Source organism: Oncorhynchus clarkii, chromosome 22 (genome assembly GCF_045791955.1).
Source record: "Oncorhynchus clarkii lewisi isolate Uvic-CL-2024 chromosome 22, UVic_Ocla_1.0, whole genome shotgun sequence".
Lineage (NCBI taxonomy): Eukaryota > Metazoa > Chordata > Actinopteri > Salmoniformes > Salmonidae > Oncorhynchus > Oncorhynchus clarkii.
The window spans coordinates 200,427-221,636 of NC_092168.1; the positions used below are offsets into that span (position 1 = coordinate 200,427).

The window sequence follows — 21,210 nt, forward strand, 5'->3', positions numbered from 1 at the left end:
AATTATTTAATCAAACTGTGTGCTTAAAGCAATAGACAAGCTCAGTGAATATAAACTCAGCAACAAAAAAAAATCCCTTTTTCAGGACCATATCTTTTAAAAGATCATTCGTAAAAATCCAAGTAACTTGAGATCTTCATTGTAAAGGGTTTAAACATTGTTTCTCATGTTTGTTCAATGAACTGTAAACAATGAATGCACCTGTGGAACGGTCGTAAAGACGCTAACAGCTTAAACGGTAGGCAATTAAGGTCACTTATGAAAACTCAGGACACTAAAGAGGCCTTTCTACTGACTCTGAAAAACACCACAACAAGGATAACCAGGGCCCCTGCTCATCTGCGTGAACGTGCCTTAGGCATGCTGCAACAAGGCATGAGTACTGCAGATGTGGCCAGGGCAATAAATTGCAATGCCATACTGTGAGATGCCTAAGACAGCGCTACAGTGAGACAGGACAAACTGCTGATCGTCCTTGCAGTGGCAGACCACGTAACAACACCTGCACAGGATCGGTACATCCGAACATCATACCTGTGGGACAGGTACAGGATGGCAACAACAACTGCCCGAGTTACAGCAGGAATGCACAATTCCTCCATCAGTGCTCAGACTATCCGCAATATCGTTGGGACAGATAGAGCTTTCCAGCGCTTTGGACCAATCCATTTCAAGATACTTTCAGAATACGATACTTGTTTTACATTAATAATTACAAATATTTCACATTTATGTATAGAATTCAAAGGATAAATTCATTTGCTGGATGGAAAGGGGTTTGTTCTGATATTGCAGGTACGGTAAGGAGAAAATGGAGTTTAGGAGATTAACCCTATCAAGAGGTTGGACTGAGGGCTTGTAGGCCTGTTGTAAAGGCAGGTCCTCACCAGCACCCTATGGGCACAAACCCACCGTCGCTGGACCAGACAGGACTGGCAAAAAGTTATCTTCACTGACGAGCCGTGGTTTTGTCTCACTAGGGGTGATGGTCGGATTGAGCGTTACACCGAGGCCTGTACTCTGGAGCGGGATGGATTTGGAGGTGGAGTGTCTGTCATGGTCTGGGGCGGTGTGTCACAGCATCATCAGACTAAGCTTGTTGTCATTGCAGGCAATCTCAACGCTGTGTATTACAGGGAAGACATCCTCCTCACTCATGTGGTACCCTTCTTGCAGGCTTGTCCTGACATGACCCTCCAGCATGACAATGCCACCAGCCATACTGCTCGTTCTGTGCGTGATTTCATGCACGACAGGAATGTTAGTGTTCTGCCATGGCCAGAGAAGAGCCCGGGTCTCAATCCCATTGAGCACATCTGGGACCTGTTGGATTGGAGGGTGAGGGTTAGGGCCATTCCCCCCAGAAATGTCCGGGAACTTGCAGGGGCCTTGGTGGAAGAGTGGGGTTACATCTCTCAGCAAGAACTGGCAAATCTGGTGCAGTCCATGAGAAGGAGACGCACAGCAGTACTTAATGCAGCTGGTGGCCACACCAGATAGTGACTGTTACTTTTGGTTTTGACCCTCCCGTTTGGTCAGGGACACATTATTCCATTTCTGTTTAGTCACATGTCTGTGGAACTTTCTTTTTTTGCTGACTTTAGTTGAATTGATTAAAACACAGGATGTGTGAATATATGGAAAAATACCCGTTTAACAATGCAGACCAATCGATTGGTCGAAAGAACAGACGACTCTTGGTCGACCAAGATACATTTTTTGGGGAGACAACCCTAAAATAGTCGCACTCTGGAGCCCTGATTTCAAACCAGACCTTTCTACAAAACACTCCACACTTAAAGCAGCCAAAACGGTCCTTTCATTTTCTCTTCTAGTTAATTTCCATGAATTCTTCATCTTTATTCTTCCCTCACCTTCGTCCCAGGTGCCGACCATTCTGAACGCGCTACAGAGGAGCGTGCAGGCCGTGCTGGTGGGCAAGATCCAGATCCAAGATTGGTTCGGCAACGGCATCAAGCGGGCGGCACTGATGAACAAGTGGGTACTGAAGGAGGTGACCGTCAATGCGGATGAGCGCTGCCTGCTGCAGACCGACGGCTCTTTCCTCTACCTGCTCTGCAAGGATGGCCTCTACAAAGTGGGCTCCGGCTACAGTGGCACCGTCAGGGTAGGTAGGGTGGGATGACATGTGGGTGTCTACTTGAGTGCTTTTTTCAAGTGTGATTTATTACACTCATATAGCAGTCAATACAAACTAATCCATGTGCATACAAGATACACATGACGTCAAGCAAAGAGGCACTGCGTTTGAAGGTAGGCCTTGAAATACATCCATAGGTACACCTCCAATTGACTCAAATGATGTCAATGAGCCTATCAGAAGCTTCTAAAGCCATGAAATCATTTTCTGGAATTTTCCAAACTGTTTAAAGGCACGGTCAACTTAATGTACGTAAACTTCTGACCCACTGGAATTGGTACAGTGAATTATAAGTGAAATAATCTGTCTGTAAACAACAGTTGGAAAAATGACTTGTGTCATGCACAAAATAGATGTCCTAACCGACTTGCCAAAACTAGTTGAAAAATTAATTTTAATGACTCCAACCTAAGTGTATGTGAACTTCCGACTTCAACTGTGACCCTGCTCCTCATCTAACCCCAAACTGTGTATATATTATTTGTGTGTAAGTGTGTGGGTGTGTGTGTGTGTGTGTGTGTGTGTGTGTGTGTGTGTGTGTGTGTGTGTGTGTGTGTATGTTAATCAATAATGTACTGTGGTCTTAAAGCTACTCATTAATCAATGAGCAGAAATATTGCATATGAGCAGAAATATTGCACTTTGGTGTAGTCGGTTTGTTATGGCTACTGGTGTTCCTGCTTGTCACTGTGATTTGGTCAGGGGTTCCAAGACTGTAACTACCAATTGGACATCATGAAAAAGGGTTGAAAGTATTACACAAAAAGTAAATTGCAATTTATTGTCGAATGAGCGGTTGTTCATGTTCAAAGTATAAGCATTTCCATGAGTGTAGTGTTTTTATGGGGTCCACCCCCTCTTGAGCTGGCCCCACCCCTTTGTCGACCAAGCCGTCATACCGGCTTAGCCCACTAGGGATTTTCAGTGTATCATGTCAGTAACCAATGAATAACTAGTCTGTGTGTGTGTGTGTGTAATTCTGTGATTGATTAGTTAGTTAGTAAATCAATAATTGAGGGTAATAATATCCAAGGGTTTGCAAAGCTCAGGAATGAGACTGATGTAATAATACATTAATAGAAGACTGTAATTGATAAGATAATAAAATATCTGAAGCGTTACATTTGGGAAATTGCAACTCTATAAACATTTTCAAATGGTGCCCCAACTTCCTAGTTAATTACAATTCCGTGATTAATTTAATAATTACACACAGAAAATTTATTTGATAATATAAGTTCCCCAAGCACACAGTTGCCTCTTCTTAAATGGAAGAATCTTGAACCTCCAAGACTCTTCTTAGAGCTGGCCGCCCGGCCAAACTGAGCAATCGGGGGAGAAGGGCCTTGGTTAGGGAGGTGAGCAAGAACCCGATGGTCCCTCTGACAGAGCTCCAGAGTTCCTCTGTATAGATGGGAGAACCTTCCAGAAGGACAACCATCCCTGCTGCTCTCCACCAATCAGGCCTTTATGGTAGAGTGGCCAAACAGAAGCCACTCCTCAGTAAAAGGCACATGACAGCCCGCTTAGAGTTTGCCGAAAGGCACTTAAAGGACTCTCAGAACATGAGACACAAGAGTCGATGGTCTGATGAAACCAAGATTGAACTCTTTGGCCTGAATGCCAAGCGTCACATCTGGAGGAAACCTGGCACCATCCTTACGGTGAAACATGTTTGTGGCAGTATCATGCTATGGGGTTGTTTTTCAGCGGCAGGGACTGGGAATCTAGTCATGATTGAGGGAACGATGAATGGAGCAAAGTACAGAGATCCTTAATGAAAACCTGCTCCAGAGTTCTCATGATCTCGACTGGGGAGAAGGTTCATGTTCCAACAGGACAATGACCCTAAGCACACAGCCAAGACAAAGCAGGAGTGGCTTCGGGACAAGTCTCTGAATGTCCTTGAGTGACCCAGCCAGAGCCCGAACCCCATCGAACATCTCTGAAGGGACCTGAAAATAGCTGTGCAGTGACGGTCCCCATCCAACCTGACAGAGCTTGAGAGGATCTGCAGAGAAGAATGGGAGAAGCTCCCCAAATACATGTGTGCCAAGCTTGTAGCGTCATACGCAAGAAGACTCTAGGCTGTAATCGCTGGCAGAGATGCTTCAGTAATTTACTGAGCAAAGGCTCTGAATGCTATTTTATTTTTTATAAAATAAAAAAAAACTTGTTTGTGCTTTGTCATTATGGGGTATTGTGTGTAGATTGATGAGGGTGAAAAAACGATTTAATACATTTTAGAATAATACTGTGATAGACAATTCTATCACAGTGCCACCCGTTTTGTCACCAAAGCCCCATATACCACCCACCACTGCGACCTGTATGCTCGAGTCGGCTGGCCCTCGCTTCATATTCGTCACCAGACCCACTGGCTCCAGGTCATAAGTCTTTGCTAGGTAAAGCTCCGCCTTATCTCAGCTCACTGTTCACGATAACAACACCCACCCCTAGCACACGCTGGTCATCCCCAAAACCAACACCTACTTTGGCCGCCTTTCCTTCCAGTTTTCTGCTGCCAATGACGGAACGAATTGCAAAAATCACTGAAGTTTGAGACACATCTCCCTCACTAACTTTAAACAGTTACTTCGCTTCTATGGCTTATTTATTGCCTTACCACCTCATGCAATTTTCACACACTGTATATAGACTTTCTTTTTTTCTATTGTGTTATTGACTGTACGTTTTGTTTATTCCATGTGTAACTCAGTTTGTGTCGCACTGCTTTGCTTTATCTTGGTCAGGTCGCAGTTGTAAATGAGAACTACCTAGTTAAATAAAGGTGAAAAAAAAAATAACGTAAAACGTCAAGGAGTCGGAATACTTTCCGAATGAACTGTACATATCGAATCATCTGGAAAGGGACCATTTGGCTATGCGTTTGGGATTGCACTCTAACATTGGATCAGTGTGTTTGTATTCCAGGGCCATGTGTATAATTCCACATCATGCTTCAGGAATCGGATGGAGAAGAGATCATGGTTGGGCTTCGCTCAGGTAATCTAACTTCAATTTTTGTGTTGATCTTAATTTTGATTCCACATGACGAAAACATTAAAGACTATAGGGAACTTGGAATTCTATTTCATCACTAGTTATGGTTGTACAATACTGTTGGCTGACTGCATAGATTTGCATCACCCCCTATTTGACCCAATAAGCATGGTTACTGATGTGTATGCAGTAAATGCTTAAGTTGATAACGATTCTGCTCCTACTGAATCCCTTTAGGGGTTAGGAAGGAATAGGTTTTTACCCCCAAAATTACACTTATTGATGAGGCACTGTTTGTTTCTATGGAGTTCCTGCGGATCCAACTTCTGGATCTCTTTTCCCAACAGCTTAAGGTCTGAAGTTTTTGCTTGTGCGGAATTGTCTACTTTACGCCTCTTTACTCGTTCGGCAGTTCAGAGAACAGGCGACTGACTGACTGGTGAATGGTGCCCGTTTTGTAAAGTTAGATCAGATCTGAATCAATGTCTGCAAGATCACATAATTATAGTATTCTATATACAGATGCAGGATGTTAATTTGACCAGTATTGTCGCAGCAAAATAATCCTGCAACATCAGGATTTGAACATTTAGTTCCTAATGTTGCTTGATCGGTGGTTAGGCTATTAGCTGGCCATAATTTGGTTACATGAAAATGAAAAGTGTAATACTGTTTATATAACCATGTGTTAGTGCAGTCTTTCTGTGAATTAATGTAAATCATGACACTGCAGCGCAGCGCTGGACATTTCTCAGAAACAACAGTGTTGCCAAATCTGCAACAGAACTGAATATAATAGCGTAGTGTAGCGTTACGGAAAGACAAACACCACCTAATTTCTTATGAGCATGATTGTGCAAATGGTCGCTTTTGTCTCAGGTGGCCATAACTCAACAGGGTACACTACGAGGCAAAACATATCCTACAGTTTAACATCATCTGCTCTAAAATTCCCTCACTGTACTTCATTCAAAACACTGGGATCCACCCAAATCATTTGCATTCACAATCAAATGCCGGCCATATTACCTTCCAAGTGAATTCTCGTTAGTTATGGTCACAGCTGTGTACGCTCCCCCTCAAGCAGACACCAAGATGGCCCTAAAGGTACTTCACTGGACTCTGTATACTGGAAACCATATACAGTGCCTTGCGAAAGTATTCGGCCCCCTTGAACTTTGCGACCTTTTGCCACATTTCAGGCTTCAAACATAAAGATATAAAACTGTATTTTTTTGTGAAGAATCAACAACAAGTGGGACACAATCATGAAGTGGAACGACAGTTATTGGATATTTCAAACTTTTTTAACAAATCAAAAACGGAAAAATTGGGCGTGCAAAATTATTCAGCCCCCTTAAGTTAATACTTTGTAGCGCCACCTTTTGCTGTGATTACAGCTGTAAGTCGGGACAGGGAAGAATTTTGCACGCCCAATTTTTCAGTTTTTCAGCAACAAATACTGACACTACACATCCAAGTATATCTGACCATATTATGAAAGACGAGCATTGCAATTTTGAATTCTTTAAAGTAAGTGTGGAAATGTTGAAAAAAGTGTCTATCAACAATGACAAGCTACAAGGGTCTACAACTTGAAAGGGAAATTACTGAGGAAATAACTGAGGATACTAGCGGCTGATATTGGCACTCCTATTTGCCATATCTTCAATTGAAGCCTACTCGAAAGTGTGGGCCCCCAGGCCTGGAGGGAAGCAAAGGTTATTCCCCTACCTAAGAATAGTAGAGCCCCCTTTACTGACTCAAATAGCCGACCAATCAACCTGTTACCAACTCTAGTAAACTAGCCAGTTATAATTGTAATGGTTTAGCAGATTATAAAAAAAGATCAGTCTTTACATGGCTAAAAGAAAAGGAATATAACATATACTGTTTACAGGAAACTCACTCTACATCCTTAGATGAAATTGCATGGAAAGGGAACGGGGTGAAATCATTTTCTGTCATGGACAAAGGAACTCAAAGGGTGTGATATTAATTAACAAAAATGTCGATCTGAATTTGCAAATTATCAGGAATGATTCGCCAGGAAGGTGGATCTTTTTTAATATGAAGATTAAATATTAATTATATTAAATATGAATACAAAAAAGTGATTTGGCTCATTAATCTATATGGTCAAAATCAGGATGATTCATGCTTCTTCAAAGACATTTATACCAATTTATTGAACTTACAGGCAGCAAATAATCTAACCATTATGGTAGGAGACTAAAACAGTGTTAACTGCCTCTATGAACCGTAAAGGTATTAACTCTACAAACTATCATCACCTTTAAGGAAATCACAAATATTATGGACACATTATAAATAGTGGATATTTGGAGACTAAAACACCCTGACCTAGTGAGATATACATGGAGGAGACTTAATCAAGCTAGTCGTCTTGACTACTTTCTTGTCTCTTGCGTAAAAGATAAAAAAAAAAAAAAGTTTTAATAAGAGATTGCGATCGGATCATCATCTAATTGGCATTCACATAACGCATACATTTTCCACATGGACGGGGATATTGGAAATGTAAAAGTTTATTGTATTACAAAGAAAATAAAAACGTTTTTTTTTTACAAAGTTTACTGGAGGACAACTTAGTTAAAAATAAGACAAAATTATTTATAACTGAAATTTTCCAGTATAATATAGGTTCAGCAAATCCCCTTATTGTTTGGGATACTTTTTAAATGCACTACCTTCTGGGGTCATTCAATTAAATATGAATCAATAATCAAAAAGCAGTTTCTGGCTAAAGAGACACGACTAACAAGGGAAATCCATGAACTAATAGTACAGGTAGATAGCAATAAAAACGATACTACAGAGATACAAAATAAGTTAGAGAAAAAACAAAAAGAACCTGAGGAACTTATTCCAGAACGGTCTAATGTAATCTATTACAAAAATAAAGCAAACTGGATGGAATATGGAGAAAAAGGAACAAAATTCTTCCTGAATCTTCAATACAGATTGGTAGTAGAGTTATTACCTTTACGGTTCATGTCATGTCCTTTGTTTTACTTTTATTTTTGTTTGTTTGCTGTTTTCTTGTCTTTTCCTTTTTTCTCTTTAGTTCTCTTGGTTGATGGTGCATTGGGGGGGTTCTTGGGTGGGGAATGGAATTCATTGTATTTTCTTTCTTCTTGGGGGTGACTGTGTGAGGTGTCTCAAATGGTTGAGGGACAGTTATGGGGGATCATGGAGGGTTCGGGTTCATGTTTTTTGGCCTGGTGGTAGATCTGTCCTTTGACCCTGGATGCTTCTGTGTGTCGCTCTGAATGGAAATCTGTTGGATGGCTGGTATGATGCAGTGAAGCCGCTCAACAACTACAAATTATATTGTATGTTTTGGATATTCAATAAATAAAAAATGAAACACTTTTGTCCAGATACAGTAAACAAATTGACAAGATTTTAAGCACGCTTATAGGTAAGGACATTCAACAAGCAAGGCACTTACACAAATTACTGATGGTTGGCTGCGGGAAATTGATGATAAGAAGATTGTGGGGGCTGGTTTATTAGACTTCAGTGTGACATTATCAATCAGTCTGTTGCTGGAAAAATGTATGTGTTATGGCTTTACACCCCCTGCTATATTGTGGATAAAGAGTTACCTGTCTAACAGAACACAGAGGGTGTTCTTTTTTGGAAGCATCTCCAACAAATCCAGGTAGAATTAGGAATTCTCCAGGGTAGCTGTCTTGGCCCCTTGCTTTTTCAATCTTTACGAAACAACATGCCTCTGGCCTTGAGTATAGCCAGTGTGTCTTTGTATGCGGATGACTCAACACTATACACGTCAGCTACCACAGCAACTGAAATGACTGCAACACTTAACAAAGAGCTGCAGTTAGTTTCGGAAAGGGTAGCAAGGAATAAGTTAGTCCTAAATATTTAAAACTAAAAGCATTGTATTTGGGAAAAATCATTCACTAAACCTCAGCTAAATATTGTAATGCATGTGGTAATTGAGCAAGTTGAGGAGAAACTGCTTGGAGTAACCCTGGATTGTAAACTAATGTTCAAAACATATTGATAGAACACTAGCTAGGATGGGGAGATGTCTGTCCATAATAAAGAGCTGCTCTGGTTTCTTAACAGCACTATCAACAAGGCAGGTCCTACAGGCCCTAGTTTTGGCGCACCTAGACTACTGTTCAGTAACACACAAACACACAATAACATACGCACTATACACACACGTACACATGGATTTTGTGTTATAGATATGTGGTAGTAGAGTAGGGGCCTGAGGGTACACACTTAATATGTTGTGAAAGCTGTTGTAAGTGTAGTGTAATGTTTTTAAAAATGTATAACTGCCTTAATTTTGCTGGACCCCAGTAATGGGGATCCATAATAAACACACTAGTCTACTTCCAAACAACACTGTATAACTCAAGAAGATCTAAACGCATATCCCCATGAAACTGATTGAGATCAAATGGTTGGCATGGAGATGATGCATGAATGTTAAACTGGTGAAACTTGAATTATCACTCACGATTGTCAGAGAGAAGACCACACAGATGTGTGTGTACAGCAGGTCTGCACAATTGTCATGTATCCATATCACAAGAGGCTGCACTTTTTTTTTTTTAACGCCATGAATGTAACATTCAAATGTAAGAGTCCCCTGTGAAAGTCACTTTGATTCCTACCCTGTCACAACTTCTACTGTATCTGGCTTTTTCATTCGTTGTCATGCCAAACACCAATCATAGAATCAGAATGCACATTTTATTTATATGATTCCAACAAAGTTTTCGATCTAAATCACAAGTAAAATTGCATTTTGGAATATTTGTTAAAAAAATTGCAGTCATATTATTTGCCCATATTGTACAGCGTAAAGAAACTCTCACGCAGTTATTCAGATCTTCAGCTCTGGGGAAAAGTGATCCAAGGTAGCGGGACAGGTCCGTTACCTATGAATTTGCAGTCTTGGTCTTGTTTGTATTCCTTTACAATGTGCTACACATTCTAACTCTCTAATGGCTGTGTTGCTTTTGTGAGTTGTGACAAATGCAGTCCTAAAAGTGTATAAATACAAATATTGATAAATTGATGCTTGTGCGCGCAGGGCTGCCTGTTGTACCGGGATACGAGTAACAACCACAGTACATCGGCCATCAAGATCGACCCAGAGACTCTGGAGCATGAGGGAAACATCACTATGCCAGGTACATGATAACACACAGTAACATATCCTTCTTCCCAATAGTGTGTGTTATAATAAACAATGCATACATTTTTTTATGTACCTGTTTGTAAGCTAGTGTGAATTTTTTTATTTTTGTAATCACCTGTTTACTTTATTTTTTTCGATTAACTTGGAAACATTTCATATTTAATGCTCATAAAAGACTTCTGTCCGCTTTTAAACCTCTCGCCCGGTGATTGACTAGACCAAATATAATCATAACTAATGGATTCCGCATCCAGAAATCCAGAAATTAATCCTGATTAAACTAGGAAAGGATTGAAACATAACCAAATGGCCACAGGACAAAGATGCCTACATAGCTTTATAGATTCAATGTGCAGACACTTACGCACTTCTTCAGGATATTGAGAACTAAATCTCTGTCTAGCTAGCCCTGTTTTTTGTTTTACAGTATGCTATGTTAATATTCATTTCAAAAATATAAATAAAATGTACCATATCATGGACGGACAGAGGCCAATGCACAGTGTTTCGGCTGAATTCCTTTGTCAAAAGCATGACAAATTCATCTCCCTATTCTTTGGATATTATAAATTCTCCTTTTCACAGGCCTACAGACAGACGGCCAGAGCGTAGTCTTCACTGACGGAGAATACATCAATCAGATCACTGCCTGCAAAGACGTGAGTCTCCATTCACACTCACATTAATCTGCTGCACTGGCGCTAAAATTATTATTTTATTTGTATTTATCTTGAGAGAGAAGAGTGGATGGGTACACATATCTGTGGTCTATAATTAATTAGCATGCAGGCTATAGTATGCATGGGCAGAAAAGCACAAGGCATGTTGTCTTTTCAAATAAATTAACTTCCCAAATATGATAGTCTATAGTGTAGGCTGCTACATCGATTGGAAATAAATATTGATAACACATTCATCGGTCTTTGCCTGCAAATCGTCCTGCTCCTAAAAGTAAAGCAAAACGTAGCTCAAGTGTCTGCTCTCCTGTTCAATTTTGCCCCAACTATGGCTCTTTCAATCTACATCCAGTCTGGCTGATATGGCCCAATAATAGTCTACCGATAACATAATACAGCCTAATGGGCCACATGAGATTCTCTGGCATTTTAAACTATTTATTATTCAGCCCCCTTAAGTTAATACTTTGTAGCGCCACCTTTTGCTGCGATTACAGCTGTAAGTCGCTTGGGGTATGTCTCTATCAGTTTTGCACATCGAGAGACTGAAATTGTTTCCCATTCCTCCTTGCAAAACAGCTCGAGCTCAGTGAGGTTGGATGGAGAGCATTTGTGAACAGCAGTTTTCAGTTCTTTCCACAGATTCTCGATTGGATTCAGGTCTGGACTTTGACTTGGCCATTCTAACACCTGGATATGTTTATTTTTGAACCATTCCATTGTAGATTTTGCTTTATGTTTTGGATCATTGTCTTGTTGGAAGACAAATCTCCGTCCCAGTCTCAGGTCTTTTGCAGACTCCATCAGGTTTTCTTCCAGAATGGTCCTGTATTTGGCTCCATCCATCTTCCCATCAATTTTAACCATCTTCCCTGTCCCTGCTGAAGAAAAGCAGGCCCAAACCATGATGCTGCCACCACCATGTTTGACAGTGGGGATGGTGTGTTCAGGGTGATGAGCTGTGTTGCTTTTATGCCAAACAACGTTTTGCATTGTTGCCAAAAAGTTCAATTTTGGTTTCATCTGACCAGAGCACCTTCTTCCACATGTTTGGTGTGTCTCCCAGGTGGCTTGTGGCAAACTTTAAACAACACTTTTTATGGATATCTTTAAGAAATGGCTTTCTTCTTGCCACTCTTCCACAAAGGCCAGATTTGTGCAATATACGACTGATTGTTGTCCTATGGACAGATTCTCCCACCTCAGCTGTAGATCTCTGTAGTTCATCCAGAGTGATCATGGGCCTCTTGGCTGCATCTCTGATCAGTCTTCTCCTTGTATGAGCTGAAAGTTTAGAGGGACGGCCAGGTCTTGGTAGATTTGCAGTGGTCTGATACTCCTTCCATTTCAATATTATCGCTTGCACAGTGCTCCTTGGGATGTTTAAAGCTTGGGAAATCTTTTTGTATCCAAATCCGGCTTTAAACTTCTTCACAACAGTATCTCGGACCTGCCTGGTGTGTTCCTTGTTCTTCATGATGCTCTCTGCGCTTTTGACGGACCTCTGAGACTATCACAGTGCAGGTGCATTTATACAGAGACTTGATTACACACAGGTGGATTGTATTTATCATCATTAGTCATTTAGGTCAACATTGGATCATTCAGAGATCCTCACTGAACTTCTGGAGAGAGTTTGCTGCACTGAAAGTAAAGGGGCTGAATAATTTTGCATCCCCAATTTTTCAGTTTTTGATTTGTTAAAAAAGTTTGAAATATCCAATAAATGTCGTTCCACTTCATGATTGTGTCCCACTTGTTGTTGATTCTTCACAGAAAAATACAGTTTTATATCTTTGTTTGAAGCCTGAAATGCGGCAAAGGTCGCAAAGTTCAAAGGGGCCGAATACTTTCGCAAGGCACTGTATTTATGGAAATGTGTATCTTGCATAGAGCAGCAAAGTAGCTGGGACAGAGGTTGCAATAACATTGTGGGACTTTCACATACTGTACTCGTTCCCCTAAATCTATTGTTTAGCTTTTCTACATACAAGACTATTTGCCATTCAGGAGTGATGGTGGCTACTTTGTTCAAATTCACCGGGCAGAATATTCTCGCTCTTGCGCTCTCTCTCACACACGTATACACACACACTGTCTAACACCTATTTGCCAAGTAAATCACAAACCCTTAGTTATTTAAACAATGTTGAGTCCGGTACGGTGATGTATGTCAGCCACCTTCTCAGGCAGCCAGCCTCACTCAGAAGTGTCACTCTGTCATATCTCCCAGCTGAGCCCCCCACAGCTTTGTCACAGATGTGTGTGTGTGTGTGTTTTTTCTATGTGTGTGTGCAGGAGGAAAGAGGGCTAGTAAAACCAGCATGTGACCATTATTCATGGTTAATCCTCCCAGGCAGATGCAGGCCTATAGATGCATGAGTAGTAAGCATAAATAATGGGGAGAGTGGACGTGAAATTCATACATCTGCCTCTGAAGCCTTACGCACATGTATCAGATCAGTCCCTGGATAAAAGTGGGAGGTAGGGTTGTAGAGAGCTGAATTGTGTGTACAATGTACATTGTGACGATATTCCACACAGAAACGAAAGACCGGTCATAAGCAATGAAAATGGCTAATGTTCATCAGCTGTTGGCTTGAGTGGAGCTGTTGGGCAGTTGGCTTGAGTGGAGCTGTTGGGCAGTTGGCTTGAATGGAGCTGTTGGGCAGTTGGCTTGAATTGAGCTGTTGGGCAGTTGGCTTGAATGGGAGGGTATTGATGTTATGGTCAAGGGAAGCCGTCAGTCTTAGACAGGTTCTATTCTTCATCAGGGCACCTTGCTGTCTCGGTGCACAGTTCCTCTAGTAACAGCTCCAGAGGTATCTAGTCCTCAATGGCCTAAGTGTAGCATCCACCTGGGTGATGCCTTGGCGGCTGAGGCGGCAAAGCACACCACACATCAGCCATTGTCCGGAAAAGTCCCTACTACGAGCATTATCAGCCATCCCATCTCTACACACAGTCCTTCTTAATCTATGGATTTTTTTCCATGGGTGGACTTGAAGGGCATAGGCCCACCCAATTGGCAGCCAGGCCCAGCCAATCAGAATGAGGTTTTCCCCACAAAGTGGCTTTATTACAGACATAAATGCTCCTCAGCTCAAATGATCTCGCAGGGGTAAGAAACTGGATGTGGAAGTCTTGGGCTGGCGTGGTTACATGTGGTCTGCGGTTGTGAGGCCGGTTGGACGTACTGCCAAATTCTCAAAAATGACATTGGAGGCAGCTTATGGTAGAGAAATTATCATTTCATTCTCTGGCAACAGCTCTGGTGGACATTCCTGCAGTCAGCATGCAAATTGCAAATTTTCTCAACTTGAGACATCTGTGGCATTTTTGTGTGACACAACTGCACATTTTAGTGGACTTTTATTATCCCCAGCACAAGGTGCACCTGTGTGATTATCATGGTGTTTATTCAGCTTCTCAATATGCCACACCTGTCAGGTGTATGGATTATCTTGGCAAAGGAGAAATGCTAACGAACAGGGATGCAAATAAATGTGTGCACAAAATTTAAAGGAAAAAAGCAGCTTGCTTTTCTCAATGGAGCCTCGGATGCAAGGTGGCCCTGCGATGCCACTTCGTTGTAGACTCAGAAACGCAACAGACGACACATTCGGGATGTAAACAGGGCATAACCAAGGGTCCGGGAAAATAACTAAGTACGAAAATAGCGTTTTAGGATTGCACAAAAAAAAAAAAATCTAAATTGACAGAATAGTTTCTGAAATCATTTTAATTACATCAAACATGCAAATTTGTTGCCTAAGTTGAATTAATATCCTCCCATTATGAACTTTATTTCAGATAGCATCCCGTTATGAAATGAAGCAACTTATTTCCTAATTTAAATCAAATCAAATCAAATGTATTTATATAGCCCTTCGTACATCAGCTGATATCTCAAAGTGCTGTACAGAAACCCAGCCTAAAACCCCAAACAGCAAGCAATGCAGGTGTAGAAGCACGGTGGCTAGGAAAAACTCTCTAGAAAGGCCAAAACCTAGGAAGAAACCTAGAGAGGAACCAGGCTATGTGGGGTGGCCAGTCCTCTTCTGGCTGTGCCGGGTGGAGATTATAACAGAACATGGCCAAGATGTTCAAATGTTCATAAATGACCAGCATGGTCGAATAATAATAAGGCAGAACAGTTGAAACTGGAGCAGCAGCACAGTCAGGTAGACTGGGGACAGCAAGGAGTCATCATGTCAGGTATTCCTGGGGCATGGTCCTAGGGCTCAGGTCCTCCGAGAGAGAAATAAAGAGAGAAGGAGAGAATTAGTGAACGCACACTTAGATTCACACAGGACACCGAATAGGACAGGAGAAGTACTCCAGATATAACAAACTGACCCTAGCCCCCCCGACACATAAACTACTGCAGCATAAATACTGGAGGCTGAGACAGGAGGGGTCAGGAGACACTGTGGCCCCATCCGAGGACACCCCCGGACAGGGCCAAACAGGAAGGATATAACCCCACCCACTTTTCCAAAGCACAGCCCCCACACCACTAGAGGGATATCTTCAACCACCAACTTTAGTTCTCGAGCGAGTGAAGAAAGCTGTTTTGGGGAATTGTCATGACAGCTGTCCATAAAAATGGATAGAGGGTTCTCCTCTGCTCTTTGCCATTTGATATTTTATGTGATAACAAAGCCCATAGAGATCATCACTGTCTAGTGACAAGTGTGCCATCTAGCTATTCATCTCTATGCTGGGGTCACACTGGTGGCTGAAAAGATTTTCAATTAAAATAAAATACATTTTTATGAGGCTGTGCAGCAATGTCAATTTCACAGGATGACACATTAGTATAGGGTAAAGGGATTTTCTATTTATAGAAACAAATCTATTCCCTACCTTTATTTTTCATTAGTCTACCTTTCCTACCGTAAGGGAATTTCTGACAGCAGACCCTTTGAAAATAATCATTCCAGATGATCCATGATCTTGAAATTATTAATCAAATCATAATTGTGTATGCCTATTCATATAGATTATACATTTTCTTTGTATAGAGGCAGGATGTACATTTCTTGATCGTTGCGCTGGCAAATGGCCGCAGTGTGTTCGATTATCAATTGGGACAAATTATTGATTTCAATGGTGCTTGGCCTACATTTCATAAGTGCATAAAATGTTGTCGTGTCGCAGAATTTTCACTGCAAATATACAAAGGAATTCTGATGTAAATACGTCAGCCTACACCATTTAGGAAAGACAAGCTGTGACAAAGATGTTTCTGATCGGATTGAAGATTATTTTTGAATGAATTAGATTTTTCTAGTAACTAATCCCAAACGCTGTTGGGGATGACACACAGTGCATTCAGAAAGTATTCAGACCCCTTGACTTTTTCCACATTTTGTTACGTTATAACCTTATCCTAAAATGGATTCAATCGTTTTCCCCCCTCTTCAACACAATACCTGATAACGACAAAGCAAAAACGGGTTTTTAGATTTTTTTTGCAAATGTATAAATAAATAAAAATGAATCACATTTACATAAGTATTCAGACCTATTACTTAATAATTTGTCACATGTGCCGAATACAACCGGTGTAAACCTTACTCTGAAATGCTTACTAACAAGCCCTTAACCAACAATGCAGTTGAATAAATTGAGTTAAGAAAATATTTATTAAATAAGCTAAAGTGAACAAAAAATATATATATAAGTAACACAATAAAATTACGTAACAATAACAAGTCTGTATACGGGGGTACCGTTACCGAGTAAATGTGCGTTACCGAGTAAATGTGTAGGTTAGTAGGTACAGGTTAGTAGAGGTAATTTGTAAAGTGACTATGCATAGATAATAAACAGTGAGTAGCAGGGGGTGTCAATGCAGATATTCCAGGTGGCCATTTGATTAATTGTTCAGCAGTCTTATGGCTTGGGGTTAGAAGCTGTTAATTAAAGAGCCTTTTGGTTCTAGACATGGTGCTTTGGTACTGCTTTCCGTGCGGTAGCAGAGAGAACTGTCTGTGAATTGGGTGACTGGAGTCTTTGACAATTTTTTGGGCCTTGCTCTGACACCGACTAGTATATAGGTCCTGGATGTCAGGAAGCTTGGCCCCAGTGATGTACCCTCTGTAGTGCCTTATGGTCAGATGCCGAGCAGTTTACATACCGGGGGGTGGGGGTGAGGATGCTCTCAATTGTGCAGCTATAGAACTTTTTGAGGATCTGGGACCCGTGTCAAATCTTTTCAGTCTTCTGAGGGGGAAACAGTGTTGTCATGCCCTCTTCAGGACTGTCTTGGTGTGTTTGGACCATGATAGTTTGTTGGTGATGTGGACACTAGACTCACTCCACTTCAGCCCCGTCAATGTTAAAGGGGGCCTGTACGGCCCCCCTTTTCCTTTAGTTCACGATCCGCTCCTTTGTCTTGCTCACATTGAGGGAGAGGTTGTTGTCCTGGCAGGTTGTTGTCCTGGCACCACAGGGAGTGTCTGACGACCTCCCTATAGGCTGTCTTATCATTGTTGGTGATCAGGCCTACCGCCGTTGTGTTGTCAGCAATCTTAATGGCGGTGTTGGAGTCGTGCTTGGCCACGCAGTCTTGGGAGTACCGGAGGGGACTAATCACGCACCATGACGGGCCCCATTGTTGAGGATCAGCATGGCACATGTGTTGTTGCCTGCCCTTACGACCTGGGGACGTCCCATCAGGAAGTCCAGGATCCAGTTGCAGAGGGAGGTGTTTAGTCCCAGGGTCCTTAGCTTAGTGATGAGCTTTGTGGGCACTATTTTGAATGCTGAGCTGTAGTCAATGAATAGCATTCTCACCTAGGTGTTCCTTTTGTCCAGGTGGGAAAGGGCCGTGTGGAGTGTGATTGAGATTGCGTCATCTGTTGATCGGTTGGGGCGGTATGCGAATTTGAGTGGGTTTCCGGCATGATGGTGTTGTGATCCTTGACCAGCCTTTCAAAGCACTTCATGGCTAACGACGTGAGTGCTACAGGGCCGTAATCATTTAGGCAGGTTACCTTCGCTTTCTTGGGCACAGGGACTATGGTGGTCTGCTTGAAATGCAGGCTTTGAGTACACGTCCTGGTAATCCATCTGGCCCCACTGCTTTGTGAATGTTGAGCTGTTTAAAGGTCTCGCTCACATCGGCTATGGAGAGCATGATCACACAGTCGTCCGGAACAGCTTGTGCTCTCTTGCATGCTGAAGTGTTGTTTGCCTCGAAGCGAGCATAAAAGGCATTTAGCTTGTCTGGTAGGCTCACGTCACTGGGCAGCTAGTGGCTGGGTTTCCATTTGTAGTCGGTAATATTTTTCAAGCCCTGCCACATTCCACTAGCATTTTTATTTTTTAAGCGTCCGGATTAGTGTCCTGCTCCTTGAAAGCGGCAGCTCTAGCCTTTTGCTCGTTGCGGTTGTTGCCTGTAATCCATGGCTTCTGGTTGGGAAATGTGCGTACGGTCACTTTGGGAACGACGTCACCGATGCACTTATTGATGAAGCCGGGGGACTCCACAATGCCATTGGATGAATATTGGATGAATCCCAGAACATATTCCAATTTTATGCTACAGCACAACAGTCCTGTAGCATCCATGTCAGCTGACCACTTCCATATTGAGCGATTCTCTGGTTTCTTCCTGTTTTAGTTTTTTGCTTGTAAGCAGGAATGAGGAGGATATAATTATAGTCCGAGTTGCCAAATGGAGGGAGAGCTTTGTATGCATCTCTGAGTGTGAAGTAAAGGTGGTATAGAGTTTTTTTCTTTTTAAATTTTTTTTTCCGCTCTGGTTGCACATGTGTCTTGCTGGTAGAAATGAGGTGAAACGGATTTAAGTGTGGCTGCATTGAAGTCCCCGGCCACTAGGAGTGCAGCTTCTGGATGAGCATTTTCTTGTTTGCTTATGGCCTTTTACAGCTTGTTGAGTGCGGTCTTATTGCCAGCATCGGTTTGGCGCCTATGATCCTCACCCAACATGGCAAGTCATGACAACGGTAGCAGCAACATTATGTACAAAATGAGCTACAAACAAAATAGCACAGTTGGTTAGGAGCTCGTAAAACGGCACCCATCCCCTCTGGTGCCATTAATCATTGGGGCAGGTAGCGTTCCCTTGGCATCCACCAAACCCAGATTCGTCCATCGGACTGCCAGATGGTAAAACGTGATTAATCACTCCAGAGAATGCGTTTCCAATTCTCCAGAGTCCAATGGCGGCAAGCTTTACTTCACTCCAGCCGACACTTGGCATTGCTCATGGTGAAATTAGGTTTGTGTGCGGCTGCTCGGCCAAGGAAACCCATTTCATGAAGCACCCGACGAACATTTGTGCTGACGTTGCTTCAAGGACGTTTGGAACCGAGGACAGACAATTTTTACGTGCTTCAGCACTCGGTTGTCCCGTTCTGTGAGCTTGTGTGGCCTACCATTTCGCGGCTTAGCCGTTGGTGCTACGAGACGTTTACACTTCACAATAACAGCACTTATTGTTTGCCCTGCTAGAGCTGGCATGGTAAACATTTGAGGAACTGACTTGTTAGAAAGGTGGCATACGGACGGTGCAACTCTTCAGTAAGGCCATTCAACTGACAATGTTTGTCTATGGAGATTGCATGGCTGTGTGCTCGATTTTATACACCTGTCAGCAACGGGTGTGGCTGAAATAGCTGAATTTAATTTGCAGAGGCGTCCACATTTTGTGTGTCTGTCTATCTATCTATCTATCTATCTATCTAAACAGTATAATTCTATAGGGATTTTTTTTACATTTTTGACTAATGGTCATAAATAATTTTGAATAAGTAATGAAGCGCAATGATGGAGATAGACATGAGCCTGTAACACTATCAGAGCAGAGAGTGGGAGAGAGATCATAGAAATAGAATCTCAAGCACACACTTTTCTCTCCCCACAGCAACGGCCATGCACTGCTCTCAAAACATACAATATTGCACAAACCTAAGCCAGGGTCCAACCCAACTGGTATGTTGTGGCCTGATGCTAGGTCTCCATGCACAAACACACACAGTGCATGGTTGTCAAAATCATCATATCTAAATCTCTTTGCATGTCAGGAATACCTGACTTTGCGTGTTCTTGTGTGTGTAACTCAAGACTAGGTTTTCAAAATTCCAGTAATGTTCCTTAAAACTCTCAGGTATTTCAGAAATCCTGGGTGAACGGATTCTGGATTTCCTGCTTATTCTCTCCTGATTCTAGGAATCTTCCAACCAGGATTTCTGGAAAACCTGGACATTTTCAGAAAAAGTTACTGAAATTGTGCAACCCCACTTATTGAGTCCAAGCTTTTGTATGACCTCAAAAATATTTGAATCCTTTATGCTTGTTATATTTCAATGTGGAACTAAATAAGCCATTGCCATGTTTCCCTCAGGATGGGTTTGTGGTGCGGATCTACGCAACCAGTACAGACCCAGAACTGCAGCAGGAGCTTCAGCTGAAACTGGCCAGGAAGTGTCTCCATGCCTGCGGCATCTCTCTGTTTGACCTGGAGAAAGACCTTCACATCATCAGTGAGTCCTACTGACTATGCGCTCTGGTAAAGTTTCCCCTAGGTAGAGATCTATGGTCAGCTTCCCTTCCCCCAATCCTAACCTTAACCATTAGCGGGGGAAATGCTAAACTGACCCAAGATCTGTGTCTAGGGAAACTTCACCGTCTCACTCTGTCAAATATTGGCATTAGGCATAATCATTTGTGTTTTTAGGTAGAGACTGTTGTCACTGAATCAGAGGATGGTCTTATTGTAACGTCTGGAATGGAATAAACGCAAACCACCATACCTTTCTATTCATTCTGTTCCAGGGATTGCAATGCACCGGTCTCCATGTGAGTTTCTGTAATATATTTCTGGGTGTGTGGATTTGTGCGTCTGTTTCTCATATCAAAATGTGTTTTCAAGGTACAGGGTTTGACGAGGAGGCAGCATTGCTGGGAGCAGGCAGGGAATTTGCTTTGATGAAAACTGCCTCAGGAAAGGTAAGAACACCAGAGCTGTACAAACTGAGATGCATGTGTGTTACCGTTGCTGTGGGTGCAAAGAAGATTGAATTCGAGAAGCAGGCAATCGTCATTCTATTCTGATGTGACCAGCAACACGAGGGCTCTGCCCGGTCTGTTCTTCCTCATTATAAACACAAACACACCCTCCTTCT

General features: G+C 42.1%; 1 protein-coding gene across 1 annotated transcript in view; it reads left to right on the forward strand.

Moving 5' to 3' along the window:
* LOC139380072 (E3 ubiquitin-protein ligase MYCBP2-like) overlaps window positions 1-21,210 on the forward strand; it is a 275,571-nt gene that overhangs the window by 59,082 nt on the left and 195,279 nt on the right. Inside the window, exons 6-11 of the mRNA XM_071122535.1 lie at window positions 1,886-2,128; window positions 5,096-5,167; window positions 10,266-10,365; window positions 10,959-11,032; window positions 20,430-20,568; window positions 20,958-21,034. Of these exons, the coding sequence (XP_070978636.1) occupies window positions 1,886-2,128; window positions 5,096-5,167; window positions 10,266-10,365; window positions 10,959-11,032; window positions 20,430-20,568; window positions 20,958-21,034 (705 nt within the window). The remainder of the gene's footprint in view (window positions 1-1,885; window positions 2,129-5,095; window positions 5,168-10,265; window positions 10,366-10,958; window positions 11,033-20,429; window positions 20,569-20,957; window positions 21,035-21,210) is intronic.